At 34.3% G+C, this 17,940-nt stretch overlaps 1 protein-coding gene across 13 annotated transcripts in view; it reads right to left on the bottom strand.

Moving 5' to 3' along the window:
• The window catches only part of ABI2 (abl interactor 2), a 118,978-nt gene that overhangs the window by 39,197 nt on the left and 61,841 nt on the right, over positions 1-17,940 (bottom strand). For 9 of the 13 annotated variants that reach the window (XM_058549654.1, XM_058549653.1, XM_058549644.1 and 6 more), the window contains 2 exons: positions 11,484-11,651; positions 2,987-3,163 (listed from right to left, as the gene is read on the bottom strand). In XM_058549654.1, coding sequence (XP_058405637.1) covers positions 2,987-3,163; positions 11,484-11,651 — 345 coding nt within the window. Of the gene's footprint in view, positions 1-2,986; positions 3,164-3,308; positions 3,351-5,646; positions 5,659-9,299; positions 9,325-11,483; positions 11,652-12,007; positions 12,079-17,940 lie in introns of those variants that run through there. The other 4 variants (XM_058549655.1, XM_058549657.1, XM_058549656.1 and 1 more) reach the window with 2 other exon arrangements.

Below are 17,940 nucleotides of genomic sequence, written 5' to 3'. Positions count from 1 at the left end.
GAAATCAGCATGAGATCATAGCTTAGCCAAGCTGGTCTAAACTTTAAGGGAAAAGAACTGATCCATTTCTGTGTTTTTCCTGCAGTTAATCTTTCGGTGCATTTCTATCACCTTGGAAGTTAACATATCAGTAGCCAAAATCTGCATACAGACTTTCAGGGGTAAAGAGCCAAGGTAGCCACACAGACTGCTTTTGGTCTAGTTCTACCTACTTGAGGCAAAAGGAATCTCCTCCCAGTTCCACATGCCTCACTCCACAAGACTGAGGGCTTGAAGCTAACACTCCAATCAAGAACACCAGAAGTATATTTGCCTGTGCTCCTCTAGTCACATCTCTCCACCACGATCTGTTGAGGTTTCAGGGGCCTAGGTTAGCAGCTACTTAATGATTCAGCTCTCAGTCATCTTGTCTTCTTGTCATCACTGAAGACATGGCAAACAATAGGGTATCAGACGGAAAGAATATATATGTGAAAAAAAATTATAAAATTCAGCTAAGAAAAAAAGAACAAAAAAGAAACGCATGCTCAGTTTGGTGAAAATAATTTTAGTAACATTCTATTTGACAGGGTCCTTGAATATACTCGAATGTCTTTTACCATTAATCTTTCAAATAAAAAATGTGACTGTAACAAACAACAAAAGGAAATATTATCTCTAATTCTTAACTTGCATTTTGTTAAACACTATCATGAGCTTTTGATGTTTTGCATATAATTAACACTTAGCTTGAAAAACTCTTAAAGTGAGTTTACACTGAAATATATATTTTATATAGCAATTCGAAAAATAAGATTAACATTGTTTTTTTTGCAAAATACATGATACTGCAACTTAAAACAAACCCATAACACTAAATATTTTCGGCTTCTCAATTTCTTAATAGTGATTAAGAGTCAAGAGATAATGACATATTGGCCACAAGGTGTATAATAAAGCACACCATTTATAGAATAAAAACGCTATTACACAGGGGGAGGGTTCAATAAAGCACATTAGTTTGCCCTGGAATCCATAACAAATTTCTACATTTACAAAAATCCAACTAATTTTATTTCATAATGACATCTTATGATAGGGTAACTTACATTTCAGTTTCACAAAATATATTAAGATTGCAAAATAACCATTTACTCAACAAATATTTACTAAGTGCCTAATGTGTGTCAGGCACTGTTCTAGGCACAAAGGATAGGGCAGTGAACAAAACAGAGAAAAATATGTGCCCTCGTGGAACATGAAGACACACCACAAAATTGCATGACAAAAATAAAATAAAAAAGAAGAATTATTTGTTGGTTTTAAAAGGCCAAGTGCCAAATATCTCTTCACTCCCCATATGTAATATTCTACATAAGAACAAAGAATGGAAATCCAGCCCTGGAATCTCTTACCTTAAATCTAAGCAACCACTTAATGCATAAATGGAGCAAATAAAAGAGGTAAGGAAAAAAAGCATTGAAAGGTTAGTTGGAACTTTAGGATGTGAAGAGAAAGGGAAAAAACAAAGAAAAAACAAGTTAAGCATTCAGCATTAAAAAATAATGTCTCAGTAGATCATAGAAAAGAGTGGTTAAAGCAGAATGTGTCATGAACAGGAATTTTTTGTTCCCGATGAAATTATATAAGACACTGCGTTACTCAAAAACTTAACTGTATTAAAGATTTCTTCAAATTAATGATCCCTAAACACTAAAGTCCAAACAATGAAAGGGACTACAGAGTCCTAAAAGAATAACATTTTACTTGAGGATTAAATAAGAAGGGGGGGGTCACTTTTTTATTATATAAGTAGGCAAGCACAAATACGATATTTTACATTCTAAGTGCTTTTTGTCATTAGATTCTGGCAGTATCCTAAAATTTTCTATTAGCAGTTGTTAACCTTGAATAAATTTCAAAAGATTTTCCCAAGTTAGCATAAATTTCAGTTATTCATTATCCATCCAATTACACACCCTATTTTACATGGTCTAACTAGTACAGTAATCTAAATGCATGTAGGTGTCAATTATAAAATTAAATATCAAATTTTAGATAATAGTGCCTATATCAAAATTGTGAGGAAAAAAAAGACTTTTTAAAAAAATTTACACTGTATATTTTCTTTTACCTAGATCTATATTAAATTTAGATTTAACTGATTTCTAACCATATTAGTGTGGGCTATATTTTTTTATTTAAATTTGCTTATATTAGACATAAATCAACTGCATGAACTGGACAGTTTCTCTTGGAGATATATATTCAAAGTCACATTTGACAAGTCATTTGTCTTTCAAATCACTGATGAGACACAAACTTTAAATAACTTAATATTTAGCTGAAGCTCTGAATAGTTCTTAAGTACACTCACCAATTTAAATGAAATTTACAGGTGCCTCAGTTTTGATTATGGTACTTTATATATATACAGCAGGCACTCAAATACATTTTAAAAGATAGCCAAAATATATAATGGTTATATACTCTAAAGCAGTGGAAGGACTAATTCACATATTACTTTTATCTATACTACTCTCACCCAAAATGTTAAAGGTGAGAAATGTTACGGTGATTCTAAAAATCATTTTAGAAAAATTCAAAGTACGTTTGTTTATATATGTTCTTTCTGAAAACTAATGCCAAAAGTTTGCTGATAAATTTTTGAGATAAGCTAAATCCTTTAATAAGATACTGAATAATTTTTATCAGTTGTATGAAATCATTAAAAGATTAAAAAGATTACACCACACTTAGTTACCAGATCTAGATGAGGTATTTTCATAACTGATTAAGCAAATGCAATTCATTCAAAGATGACTGTTTAAAACTTGGGAACACAGTACTAAGAAGAAGCAAGGATAAAACAGTTACAGTAGTGAGGAATCTTCAGAGCCACAATGGGCAAAGATTTGGTCCTCTAGGAAAGATAAGAATTTAACTTTCTAGAGTTAGTTTCATTATGGGCCATTGTTTTAAAAAGCTTGACAAAAATTATACTTACCTTTACTCCATGTCCAATATCATCTAGAATTGTATAGTCAATAGGTTTTCTAATATAACGAACTGGTCGTTCAAGATTGGCTGGAGCAATAATCTTATGTGTCCTTGAAGTGTTTTTATTGGTAGTCAAAATACCAATTTCTCTTCTTGCAACTTTCTCTTTATGAATATCAACAGTCTGCAAAATATAATATAAATACAACACAAAAATGTATAGCTCTAATATCCAGAAAAATCAAAATATAAATGCTCAGAGATTTAACACCATTTCTCATATTCTTAACCACAACTGCTAAATTTTCTCTTTGTACACTAATACTGACTTGCTCCATTTTTAGGCTAAAGCACGGGTTGGCAAACCATGGCTTGCAGACCAAATCTGGCCCACCACCTGTGTTCTACAACCCAAAAGCTTTGAGTGGTGCTTACATTATTTTTAGTGGTTAAAAAAGTCAAAAGAAAAGTAACGCTGTAACATGTGAAAATTATACAGAATTCAAATTTCAGTTTCCATAAATAAAGTTTTATTGGAACACAGCCATTCTACTTGCTTATGTATTTTCACACTACAATGGCAGAGATGAGTAGTTATAATGGAGACCTTATGGCTTGCAAAGCCTAAAATATTTATTAGCTGGCCTTTTACAGAAAAAGTTTGCCAATCCCTGGGTTAAAATACGCTAATTTTTCCCCTCTCCATTTGATTTAGCCTAATATAACTAAGACAGACCCAGTGATTAATCTGGTTATTTTTAAAAATAGCCTATTAGTATAATTTCTATTAGTGTTTAAATATGTTTTTATTAAAAAAGGAAGAGGCCTAAAATATAAATACAATGTTAAAAATAAAAGTCATTTTTTACAGAAAAACTTAAGTTTACTAAGGCAAAGTTGCTTATATTTTACCATGACACAATGCTTATAAAATATCTCATCAATATATATTATTCATTAAATGCTCACAATAGGATATAATTTAGTACAGAATGACATTATTACTCTCAGTCTCCTATTCACTAATAGAGGGTGAATTTCTCTACAAATACAGGTAATTAATACACTAAAACAGCATTTTTCAAACTCCAGGTGGCAATTTAGTGGGATGTGAGCAGCAATTATTTTAAATGAAATAGAACAGAAATATCAGACTGCATATATACATAGTAAGGTAAGTACCATTTCTTGAAACATTTGTTATGTGTATAAATACATACGTGAATTGTGTACTGCATGCAATGTAAAATGTATTTTACTGTGGGTTGCAGTCAAAAAAGTTTGAAAAATACTTCACTAAAATTGTTCACATCTCTTACCACCATTCCTGGCTCAAGTAGCAAACAGACACTTCTGCTAATTCTTCTCCAGACCTACTTCAACATCCCCTTTCTAAAAGAAGAACCAGGTAATAACACAGACATGGAAAGAAAAGATGATAACCACCATGACATTATTAAATACCACTTTAAGAAATCTGAAAGCTGATTATCCTTCTAAACTACCCAAAGTATGAAGAGAACCTGAAACAAATTCAAAGCCTCCTATTTCAACCAAGAGATCTTAAAAGCAACAGAATCTGTAAGTTCAGAACTAATAAATATCCACAGGAAGCATCAAATAAAAGATCGGCCACAGTAGTAACCTTATCATTTTAAGTATTTCTTTTTACGACAAAAATAGTCTGAACTCTTTCTGTGCATGTTAGGGAAATTACAAAATCTTTCCTTTTCAACTGCTTGGGGGAGCTACAACAGAAAAAAGAAGTTTGCTTACTAGTGAAGCTATTGGAATTTACCTATTTTTAACTCCAGAGAAATGAAAATTAATCATATTTTGAATAATTTTAATGAGTCATCCTGAATCATTAAAAATAAGGGCTGGGAAGCTTTCGTACTTATTAAGTATGCTTCAAAATAAAAAACAAAATATGGCACTTATTTTTTATATAACTGGTCTTTCTCATATCAACAAAAGAAAATTTATTAGAGAATGTAATCCTCTTGAGACACTATTTTTACTCTGCTCAGTTTTTACAAATGTAATTATCTTATTCAGAAATAAAACCATAAGAATGCAAACCCAACCAACCCTAATAGAAGTCTAAGCTTATGGCAAATTGGAACTTCAATTTCAAATTTTCCTACTAGAATATTAATAAATCTGTGGAGAATGAAAAGGAGGGAGCGGGCCGGCCCCGTGGCTTAGCGGTTACATGCACGCGCTCCGCTGCTGGCAGCCCGGATTCGGATCCTGGGATCGCACCGACGCACCGCTTCTCCGGCCATGCTGAGGCCGCGTCCCACATACAGCAACTAGAAGGATGTGCAACTGTGACATACAACTATCTACTGGGGCGTTGGGGGAAAAATAAATAAATAAAATCTTTAAAAAAATAAAATAAAATAAAATAAAAGAACTTGTGTAAAATTCCTATATTTTTAAATAAAAAAATATGGAAACTATGTTTTTCCTAAATCAAATTTAGAGTTTTCAGTAATCACCATTGCCTTTGCCTTCACAATAGTCTTTGACATTACAATGTTAAAATGCATTAAGTTAAATTTTGAAAGTAGAAGTTCAACACTGATATTTAGGAAGAATTTTAATAGTAAGAAAAAGTATTTCAAATTTATCCTACATTTCTAAAGTTACTGGTTATATGACAATAAACTTACTCTTATTTAGAAGAGGCCTCAATAATAGCACTCACATGTAGCAAGTAAAACGTGTTTAGCTAGCAAATAAGACCAAAACTAACGCAAGTACACTGCTATTAATATTATTATTGTTTGCTACCTCTTAACCAAAACACATGCCAAGTAATTATCACTGCAACTGTGCAGGACTTAAACCTCTCTTCTCCCACAGTTCCTTATTAATTTGTTTCTCCATCCTTCTCGTGCTATTGCCAAGCTGGTCTTGCATGCTACAGGCTCCCCCCATGAGACTTCAGCCACGCAGTCCCAACCCAGGCTCCTCTATGATACCTTTCACCGCCTTGAGATAATCATACTGACTCCCAGCTCCCCTGCAAGCTTCAGCTCCACTCCCACATCTCCATCATAGACCCAAGCACATGCTCAGACCACAGCAGATGACAGGAAGGTACTGTATAAAGAATTTATTTGAGGATCATCCATGCATTGTTGCTTCCCATTACCAAAGATAACCGAGAGTTGACTGTACTGGATAGCACTACCTCAGTTAGCTGCCCATCAGTGTGGGAAAACATCTGCAATCAAACAGTTACAGTGGATTAACTCAACTAAGCTGAGTGTTCTTAAATATGTCTTGATTTTTTTACTAGTAAGTTAATGTTTCAAATAAGCATTTAATTATTTAAATTACAAATATGCTTTAAATTATTCATCTTTCATGAAACAAATTTGTTACTAATAAACTGAATGGGTAATTTTCAGTTATTCATTTTTTTATAAAATGATATAAACTATACATATGAAATTAATTAGGAACTATATAAATCCTACTTTCTTTGCATAATTACATATTGATAACATTTAGTGAGATTTCCCTAATTTAAAATAGGGAATTTTTAAACAAGGCTATGTATACAAAGTTTGTTTTTTTTTTTAATTACTTTACATGGTGAGTTCCTCAGGGTGCAGACCATCCACTGCCTTTTAGTATCCAATCCTTAAGAAGCATTACTTCCATCCTTACATTCTTTTATAATCATTCCTTTCTATCTCCTTTACTTGCTATCTGCTAACTACTTCCACACCTGGCCCAGTAAGTTCTGGTCAGCTCTTGGGAGGGGGGGAGGAACACTACTCGTTGAGTTCTTATGTTGCCTTTTGAGCTCTCTTGATCTTCTAAGCCATGGTGAACTGAATACAGACAATACTGACTGTTTTTAGTAGTTGAGAGAAGAATTTCAGTTTATAAGTTTCTAAGAATTTTAGTTTGAAAACGTTCTATAAACCTTTTTTTTTAACTTTCTAGAAATGGACACAAAATCATGGACACAGTAAAGAGCATTAATCTTTACACATAATGTTATACTGACTTAAAAGTAGCTATGTGTGCTTATACAAGTATTCGGTCAAATTAAATGTTTGCTCCCATAACTACATATTCCTGAAAAATACTTAATGTTAATTTAATTTCTACTCTCAGTTTGAAGATTAAAAATTTCAGTTAGTTTTTTAAATAATATGCTTCCAAAGAATTGATAGGATAACAGTGACAAAGCTAGAGGTGGAATTTCTTTAAAATTTACCATCCTTAAAATACCTAAGGTAATCCACATCAAGAACCTATCCTAACACTGCCTTATCCATATGGTGAGTGTGGTGCAAATTAGTACACTACTTAATACTATGTTGTTTTTTTAGCACAAAAAAGTGTCTGATACTAAATATTCATAATCAATTCTGTCTTGTTTTTCAAAATGTCTGACATTCAGAGAATGAGTTATTACTTTCTTTTGTTGAAGTATTTTTTCCTGATACATAGCTGGTAGCATCAATGGAATTCCCACCCTCAGATTCCAATTTAGAGTAATCTGGGAAACAGTTCAGTTCCATCAGAGTGACAGAGGGTTGAGGTCAGTGGGGCACAGACTGAGGTGAACAGCAGAGCCAGGAGAAGAGAAAGAGAAAAAGGCAAATACAAATGAAGTTCATTTGTGAGAATCTCAGAAGAATAAAGAATTCAAGATGGAAGACAGCTCAGAAATCATATAATCAGTTCTATCATTTTACAGATAAGAAAACCGAAGTTTAAAGAAGTCAGATGTCACATGAGTTAGCAGAAGAGCCAGAGTAAAACCTAGATCCCCTACCCTCTCCCCTCCCAATCCTACTCAGTGTTCATTTCCACGAAAATGGAGAAAGGAAGCCAGAGCACTAGGGGGCTGAAAAGTAATCAAGTTCTCACCCAGCAGACAGGAAAGACAGTTACGAGGAAACAAATCAAAGACCTCAGCTATCTAACGTCTACTGGTCCCAAACCACTCTTCCAGACAGCCCTTACAACAACTCTCGACACCTATTACCATTCCAACAAACATGCGATCTTGTCTTTAACCTGACTGAACCTCCATTTCTTTGGTTCTACAATCCCATCTTCTCTCCAAATTCTCTTAACCTAGTATTTTTGCCCAAATTACAAAAAAAAAGTCTGGTCTCAAGATACCTTAAGAACCTTCTGGTTCTCTCTAAAAACAATAATATTCTTAATTAAGCATAATAATAATAAAATTTAAGTACCAAACATTTGAAAAACCACTGTATTAGAGCAAGGGCTTACAAACTATGGCCTACATGCCAAATCTCGCCTGCAGCCTGTTTTTACATGGCCCACAGCTAAGAACAGTTTTTACATTTTTAAGCAGTTGTTCAAAAACACACAAACACAAAGAATAATATGAGACTGAGACCACATGTGGCTGACAAAGCCTAAAATATTGACTATCTGGCCCTTTACAGAAAAAAATTGCCAACCCTTGTTTTAGAGTATTTACTGAGTAATTGCCTTGTAAACAGAAAACATTTTCCCTTATAGGATAATCTTTCAGTCTAAAGAGCAAATAGTTTTGATATTCAATTGACTTTTAAAACAAAGACTCTATCTTACATTAAATGTAATTGAAAAAATTTTCAATCCTTAAGGCTAATGACAAAAAATATATAAAACTTTTTAAATTTACTCATTTCGTAGATATAGCCTCCATCAGCCCATTTTTCCTACTCAACCCCTCACCCAACATACTAAGATACCTTCTGCATAAGCTTAACAGCAGCTGTAGAGCCACAGATCTCTCACCTCTCCAGGGATTGCCCTCCAGGCACTTAACTCCAACGGAAGAAGGTTCAGCGTGTTCTTGACAGCTCTGACTCAGGCCCCTGTCATTTCTAACCTACTAATCTCTATCCATTTATCTCTTCCATTTATTACTTATTCCATTAGAATAGTTTTAAGAGATAATATCAGACCATATTAATTAAATATAAATTTGTGATACTCAAAAAGAAAATGAACTCATTAACTGAATTAATACATATACGTATAAACTAGAGTAGACTTATTCACCTTCCTCCTTAAGGTTGCTACCCTTCCTATCAAAGAACTACAAAATTCTAATCAGGAAAGACATGATTATCTTTCATTGTCACTTGGTTGTTGTCATCAGCTACCCACACAATCTTTCCTACTTTCTCTTACAAACTAATAAAAAAGTTGTCCCTCCTTTTAAGGAACTCTAATATTAATTTCTCTTTCGCATTTGCACTTTTCTTCTTACATTCTTTTTTGGGTCCTTTGCCAAGACTTCAAATATGCAGAAATTTTAAGACTCTCAAGTATAAACCTCGAAACTCTCTATCAGACTAGCAATTTGTCAACATCCCTCCTTCCTAGAAAACCAAGTTTAATCTATTTCATCATTTAAAATTCCATGGATAATTTCCTCTAGGAGACCTTCACAGAATAAAATTTACCTCTCACTCATTAAAACTCACCAATTCTTTGTTTGTTTTTTTAGTTTAAGAAACACAGCAATACAACAAGCAATAAATTATACCATGTCTACAGAAGTTTATATGGGATGAGAAGAAACTTATAGTGGCAAATTCAGATTTAAGATGAAATAATATTAAATAAGAAATCTCTCTGAATGGTCTGATGAATTTTCAAGTAACAGAAATATAAGGTAAACCTCCCATATTGATTTGATTATCTGGACTATATTTGATTTAATTATACAAATTAAACTTTAGGCTTTGAAAAATTGTTGGATTAGTCAATTTCAGAAGAGTCCCAAACTCTTAAGATATATATATATAAAAATATATATATATGCACATTTTAAAACTCATTTTATTCCAGAAGAGTTCTAATCATTTACGTCTAAAAAGAGTGCTGAATACTACCAAGCTACTCAAGTGACAAGAGTGCTAAAATAGAAAAGCTTCAAAGATCTCATCAAAGAGAAACAGGCAGATCAAAACCTCTACCTTTTTAATGTTTTTAAAGTGCACTTTGCAATTACAAATTAGTTTTTCATTACAGTATTATTTGAAATGGCCCCAGGGCTGGCCCCATGGCCTAGTGGTTAAGTTCAGCACGCTCCGATTTAGCAGCCCCGGGTTCGGTTCCCAGGAGCAAACCTACATCACTAGTCAGCAGCCACGCTGTGAGGGCAACCCACGTACAAAATAGAGGAAGAGCGGCACAGATGTTAGCTCAGGGTGAATCTTCCTCAGCAAAAATAAATAAATAAATAAATATATTTTTAAAAATTTAAAAAAATAAATAAAATGGTCCCAAAATATAAGAATGGTTATAAAAGCTATGATATAAGCATGCAACATTATGCAACCACTGAAACTTTTATGAACAACATATCACAGGAAGATGTCTGTTGTAATAGTAACTTAAAAGAGCAGACCAAAATTCTATACATAATCACAGCTAAATTTTAAAAATTATTTACAAGAAAAAAGTATTAGAAGGAAATATAACAAAATATTAACAGTGAAACACTCAAGTAGTGAGAAGAGGGTTTGTTTTTTCATTTTTTCTCTTTTTCTATATATTCACGAGCATGACTTTTATAATGGAAAAAGTGTAACATTAATTTTTTTAAAGTTCTATATAAAGATAATTTTATAAAGTCACTTGGGGCCGGCCCCGTGGCTTAGCGGTTAAGTGCGCGCGCTCCGCTGCTGGCGGCCCGGGTTCAGATCCCGGGCGCGCACTGACACACTGCTTCTCTGGCCATGCTGAGGCCGCGTCCCACATACACCAACTAGAAGGATGTGCAACTGTGACATACAACTATCTACTGCGGCTTTGGGGGAAAAATAAATAAATAAATAAAATTATATATAAAAAAAAAATGTTGTGTTAAAGTCACAGATTAATCTTTCCATCAAACTATCACATTTATATTTTTAAAAAGATAACGAAGTGTATAATTCAGAAAAAGTTGAAAGAAACCAAACAAATTTTTACCTCAAGGCTATTTTAACATGACAACAGAGTTTTAACAGAAATTAAAGTTTACTTCCCTATGAAAATCACAGAGAAAACAATCACTCCACAAAAAGGTAGAATCAAAAAACAACTTAACAGGGGCTGGCCTGGTGACGTAGTGGTTGAGTTTGCACGCTCCGCTTCGGCGGCCCAGGGTTCGAGGATTCAGATCCCAGGCACGGACCTGCACACTGCTTAACAAGCCATGCTGTAGCGGCGTCCCATATACAAAATGGAGGAAGATCGGCTCGGACGTTGACTCAGGGCCAATCTTCCTCAGCAAGGGGTAGGAGGATTGGCAAGAGAGGTTGGCTCAGGGCCAATCTTCCTCACCAAAAAAAAAAGAAAAAAAAAACAACAACAACAACAACAACCTAATATTGAGTTTGTAGTTTCCAAATCATACATGTGAGTTAACTCACATGATACAGGCTGCCAGCATTACAGAGTACCTGTGTTTAAGTATTCCTTATAGGCAAAATAGGAAGATAGTGTGGTCTCACTTGTGAAATATGATTGATTGAAGATTCCATTCTTCGTAGCTGAGATGCCTGGATATCCAGCATCTGCAGGACATTGTTGGCCAAGGTATTTATCAGATAGGCAACACTTGCTAAGGACTGGGTGGTGTAAGCTTTGGTTTCTTCTAGGGCTCGCTGCTTGTCTGCAGACTAGAGGAAAGAAACAATCATTAATTCAAAGATAATTAATTCAAAGATAACTCATTCTATCAACCTAATCTACAAAAAATCTCATCAAAACAATTCTGTTGCTGAATCTACCCCCACTAGTTAAAAATGTTCTAAATACTAATTATCAGTATCATGTAAACCCAACAACTAAACTGTTCACTAATATTTTCATGTTGAATAGATATACCTGTGTACAGATGCAAATAAAATACTGAAGCCATTATTTAAAAAATGAGATCCAATGGATATTTTGAGCAATGGCAGCAAGTATATAGTTGCTCAAGGTCACTGTTTGGAAAGATAACACTGCTTTGAATGTATAAATTCCGGCATACTTTTTTTCTACTTTCCTGAACTCCTCCTCTTCTTCCACTCCAATACGTGAAATATGGCCATAGCGCAATGTCTGATTAAAGTAATAACGATAAATAAAAATGATAAAGTAAATAGAAATGGTAATAATCATGATAAATAACGATAAAATTAAAATAATGAAAGGTAATAAATAAAAAAATTAAATTAAAATAATGAAATAATAATGCTTTCTTCCCAAGCGTTTCAAGTGTTATAACACTCTGGGACATAAATTGCCAAGTATTATAAACCCTACGTGAAAAATAGAGAGTACACAGTAAAAAAGATTAACTGATTATTTCCGAGGTCACAAAGCAAAGCAATGGTAAAGTTATATATTCTACGTTGCTAACTGTCAAACACCATCTTCTTGCCCTAGTTCTACAGAATGACTCTGTGGTTCAATGGAAAGTACAAAAGCCTCTGAACCAGAAACTTTTTATCTTCATGTCAGCTCTATTGTTACAATACGTCAATTCAGACAAGAGTCACAGTTTCTTGGTTTCCTCAATTACAAAGCAGAGGAGCTAAACCTCTGTATCAACCATTGTGAACATCAAATAAGATAATGAACATAAAACCACTTCCTACAACTGTAAATAATTATATATAACAACTGGCATTATCTCTTTGAGTAGTCATTAACTGTGCAAAGTCCACTATGTCCTACTCTCCCGTTGATATAGGAGTCAGAATCAACAACCCTAGATATAAATTTTTCCAGGGGGAGCAACTTTTGAAGAAGCAGCAGTTAAAATAATCAACCAATACCATTTTAACTTGAAAAGAGTTAAGAATCACTGTATTAGCTTTTTATTTTTTCTTTTCTATTCTAATCCTTAGTAACCTCAGTCTTACCAACACTTGAATTAACAACAGAATTGAAACCAAATTTGGTTAAGTACTTTCAAAAAACACCATATGGGGCAGGTTAAGTTTGGCAAATTCCACTTAGGCAGCCTGGGTTCGTGAGTTTGGATCCTGGGCATGGACCTACACCACTTGTCAGCCACGCTGTGGCAATGACCCACACATAAAAAGCAGAGGAAGTTTTACGGAGATGTTAGCTCAGGGCTAATCTTCCTCAGCAAAAAAAAAAAAAAAAAAAAAAAGCACCACCATACAGACTTTCAGATTACAGCTGTGCAAGTAAGGAGCCTGGAAGTCACCACACTCCATCCTCACAAGTAAAAGGCTAAGAAGACGGAAAAAATCAACAACTTTTCTTGAATTCACAGTAGAAAATAGTAAGTCAATAACACTTTTCAGATATTACTCTACATCAAAGTATTTATTATAGAGAATAATCCAAAGCTTTAAAATTTATATAATCTGTTATTATGCTTCAAAGGATTAAGGGGATGGATGTTTGCACATGTATAATTATTTTCAATGTGTCCTTTTCTATATAGACAGTATTTGAGATTTTTTGAAAAGCAAATATCAATGTAATTCAACTCTCAAATCACATCATGCTATGCTTTTATTCCTAATGTGCATGTGAAATCATGTGGCTGATTGTTGTTGCATCAAAGAGATGAGAGGTCTTTGTATAATAGGTGGGCTTCATGTGTATCTAACTTTTCCACGGAAGGTTAAGGACGCTGTAATGTAAAAGGTATAAAGAAAATCTAAATGGAGGTGCTGTTTGTGGTTGACTTATAATATTGATGTAGGTCACCTTAAGTAGGTGTTCAGGGCATTGTTCTGCATTAAAGTACAACAGAGGAATATTATGAATTTTATAAATACATTGTCATACCAATTGCTCTTTAAGGCAAAATAGCTGGCAGTCCATTAAAATCTTGATGTATCTTCATAATAGGAATCATTAGAAGTCATGAATACTGGTTGATGTGGTTGAAATACAGAAATTTTAACAGATATCAAAGAAAACTATAGCTAACTCTTCTCTAAAAGGACATAAATTTATTGTACATCCATGTTTACTAAATAATCAGCCTCAGTCTTGAAAATCATAGAAAGCCCAATTCTGATATCATTATACCAGAAGAATATGAATGCTTCCTGATTGCTTGTAATTTGTATTTTGACCAAGGAGCAAATAGTGAATTTTGAAATGTTTTATTTACATTATGTGTGAACTTAATATATTCTACTTAAGAAAACTGAACAGTTTTTAATGTGTTAAAAAAAATCTCTTCTTGGATCTCTAAGAGAGGGGAGGACACAAGGGAGGTTCACAGATGACATGAGGACACGGAGGTTCACAGATGACATGATAATCTATGTAGAAAATCCAAAAGAACTGACCAAAAAACTCCTGGAACTAATAAGAGATTATATTATACAGCAAGGTTGCAGGATACAAGGTTAATATAAAAAAGTCAATTGCTTTCCTATATACCAGCAATGAGCAAGTGGAATTTGACATTAAAAACACAATACCTTTTACATTAACACCCCCAAAAATATTTAGGTATAAAAATCTAAAAATACATACAAGATCTATATGAGGAAAACTACAAAACTCTGATGAACAAAATCAAAGAATTAAATAAATGGAGAGATAGTCTATGTTCATGGATAGGAAGACTCAATATTGTCAAGATGTCTGTCAGTTCTTCCCAACTTAAAATATGGATTCAATGCAATCTCAATCGAAACCCCAGTAGGTTGTTTTGTGGATATTAACAAACCGATTCTAAAGTTTACAAGCAGAGGCAAAAGACCCAGAATAGCCAACACAATGTTGAAGAAGAACAAAAAAGTTGGAAGACTAACACTGCTCAACTTCAAGACTCACTACAACACTACAGTAATCAAGACAGTGTGGTACTTGGTGAAAGAACAGACAAAAAAAAAAAATGGAACAGAACAGAGAGCCCAGAAACAGACCCACATAAACACAGTCAACTGATCTTTGACAAAGAAGCAAAGGCAATACAATGGAGCAAAGACAGTCTTTCTAATAAATGGCACCAGAACAACTGGACATCCACATGCAAAAAAAATGAATCTAGACACAGACCTTACACTCTTCACAAAAATTAACTCAAAACAGATCACAGACCTAAAAGTAAATGGCAAAACTATAAAAATCCTAGAAAATAACACAGGAGAAACCTAGATGATTTGGATATGGTGACGACTTGTTAGATACAACATCAAAGGCATGATCAATGAAAGAAATAATTGATAAGCTGGAGTTCATTAAAATTAAAAACTTCTGTTCTGTGAAAGACAATGTCAAGAGAAATGAAAAGTCAAGCCAGAGACTGGGAGAAAATATTTGCACAAGACACATCTGATGAAGGACTATTATCCAAAATATATAAAGAACTCTTAGAAGTCAACAATAGGGGCCAGCCCCGTAGCGTAGCGGTTAAGCACACACACTCCGCTGCTGGTGGACTGGGTTCGGATCCCGGGTGCGCACCGACGCACCGCTTGTCAGGCCATGCTATGGCAGCATCCCACATAAAGTGGAGAAAGATGGGCACGGATGTTAGCTCAGGGCCAGTCTTCCTTGGCAAAAAGAGGAGGATTGGCATGGATGTTAGCTTAGGGCTGATCTTCCTCGCAAAAAAAAAAAAAGTCAACAATAAGAGGGGCCAGCCCAGTGGCATAGCCGTTAAGTTCATGTGTTCTGCTTTGGTGGCCCAGGGTTTGCCAGTTCAGATGCTGGATGCAGACCTACTCACCGCTCATCAAGCCATGCTGAGGTGGTGTCCCACATAGAAGAATTAGAAGGACCTACAACTAGGATATACAACTATGTACTGGGGCTTTGGGGAGAAAAAAGAAAAAGAAGAAGGTTGGCAATAGATGTTAGCTCAGGGCCAATCTTCATCAGAAAAAAAAAGTCAACAATAAGAAAATAAACAACCTGATCAAAATATGAGCCAAAGACTTTCACACCTCTTCAAAAAAGATATACAGATGGCAAATACGCATATGAAAAGATGCTCCACATCATATGTCATCAGGGAAATGCAAATTAAAACAATGAGATAACCACTACACACCAATTAGAACGGCCAAAATCTGGAGTACTGATACCACAAAATGCTCACGAGGATGTAGAACAACAGGAACTCTCACTCGTTGATGAGAACGCAAAATGGCACAGCCACTTTGGAAGACAGTTTGGTGGTTTCCTATAAAACTAAACATACTCTTACCATATGATCCAGCAATCACACCTCTTGGAATTTACCCAAAAGAGTTGAAAACTTATGTCCATACAAAAACCTATATACAGATGTCTATAGTAGTTTTATTCATAATTGCCAAAACTTAAGAGCAAACAAGCTGTACTTCAGTAGGTGAATGGATCAACTGTGGTAATCATACAATGGAATACTATTCACCACTAAAAAGAAATGAACTATCAAAGCACGAAAAGACATAGAGGAACCTTAAATGCATATTACTAAGTGAAAGAAGCCAATTTGAAAAGGCTACACACTGTATGATTCCAACTGTATGACATTCTGGAAAAGGCAAGACTAGGGAGACAGTAAAAGGAACAGTGGCTGCCAGGGGATGGGGGAGGGATGAATAGGTAGAACACAGGGGATTTTTAGGGCAGTGAAAATACCCTGTATGATACCACAATGATGGCTACATGTCATTATACAGTAATCCAACCCATAAAATGTACAACACAGTACATTGGAAAAAACAAGTCAACAATAAGAAAATAAACAACCTGATCAAAATATGAGCCAAAGACTTTAGGTGATAATGATATGTCAACACAGGGTCATCAATTGTAACAAATGTACCACTCTGGTGGGGATGCTGAAATCTCTGTACCTTCCTCTCAATTCTGCTGTGAATCTAAAACTGTCTTTAAGAAAATTAAGTCTCAAAAAAAAAAAAAATACATTCTAGGATTCCATAATAGCTACTTTCAAGACACACATATCTATTTTAAATTTCACAACTGTTGATACAAAAGATTTTTAAAATTATATTGCCATTAAAATTATATATTTATATAAAATTAGAATTATGCTTATAAATTACACTATAAATTGAAAAAACTTTTAAATAATTTAACATAGATATCCTATAGTTGAAGGTAACAAAATCTCAATTCTTCTATTCTAGCTGACATTTGCCAAAATACTTCACGCTAGGATAGCCTAAGCAGATTATTCAAACAACAGCCATGGATTTTAGGATTTTTAATGTATCAGATGGCACCTATTTAAGAGTAACTATGACCGATGCTAGATCACTGGTTCCCAAATGGAAGTTCATGGATATTCTCCAAGAATCAGCAGTTCTCTCTCCCCTTTTTTTTTGTTTTTTTTTTTGGTGAGGAAGATTGGCCCTAAGCTAACATCTGTTGCAAATCTTCCTCTATTTTGTATATGGAATGCCGCCACAGCATGGCTTGTTGAGCAATGTGTAGGTCTGCAACCAGGATCCGAACCTGCGAACCCTGAGCTGCTGAAGTGCAATGCATGAACTCAACCGCTATGCCAGCGGGCCGGCCCCCGTGATTTTGTATTTTTTTATTTCCACAGTGATTTATTTACAAAATTGAAAAATTAACATATTAACATTACATAATAAGGATCCTCTGGAATTACCAAATAACAAACAAATCAAATTCAGCATTGCTTTGGGGTTCAACTGTGTTAGGCCCAAGTCATGGGTCTACAGTGGCTACTTTAATTGTAGAGCAAATTAATGAGATAAAAGAGGCAAACAATATATAAATAATGTATTCACATCAAATGAGTACATTACATTGTACGGAACAAACAAATGAAAGTTTTTAAAAAGGGTTTGCAAATGCTTAGATAGCTTAATCATCCCAAGGCACCCCCAGAGTACAGGTCCATAGCACACTCTGTAACATTGCTCAAAAGAATCCAGAAACCCACTACCATATTCAAATTTCAAGGACAACTGAGTTTTGGCAAAATGTCATCCA

The sequence above is a fragment of the Diceros bicornis genome, chromosome 10 (genome assembly GCF_020826845.1).
Source record: "Diceros bicornis minor isolate mBicDic1 chromosome 10, mDicBic1.mat.cur, whole genome shotgun sequence".
NCBI classification, from domain to species: Eukaryota; Metazoa; Chordata; class Mammalia; order Perissodactyla; family Rhinocerotidae; genus Diceros; species Diceros bicornis.
This window is presented reverse-complemented; position numbering and strand designations above follow the sequence as displayed.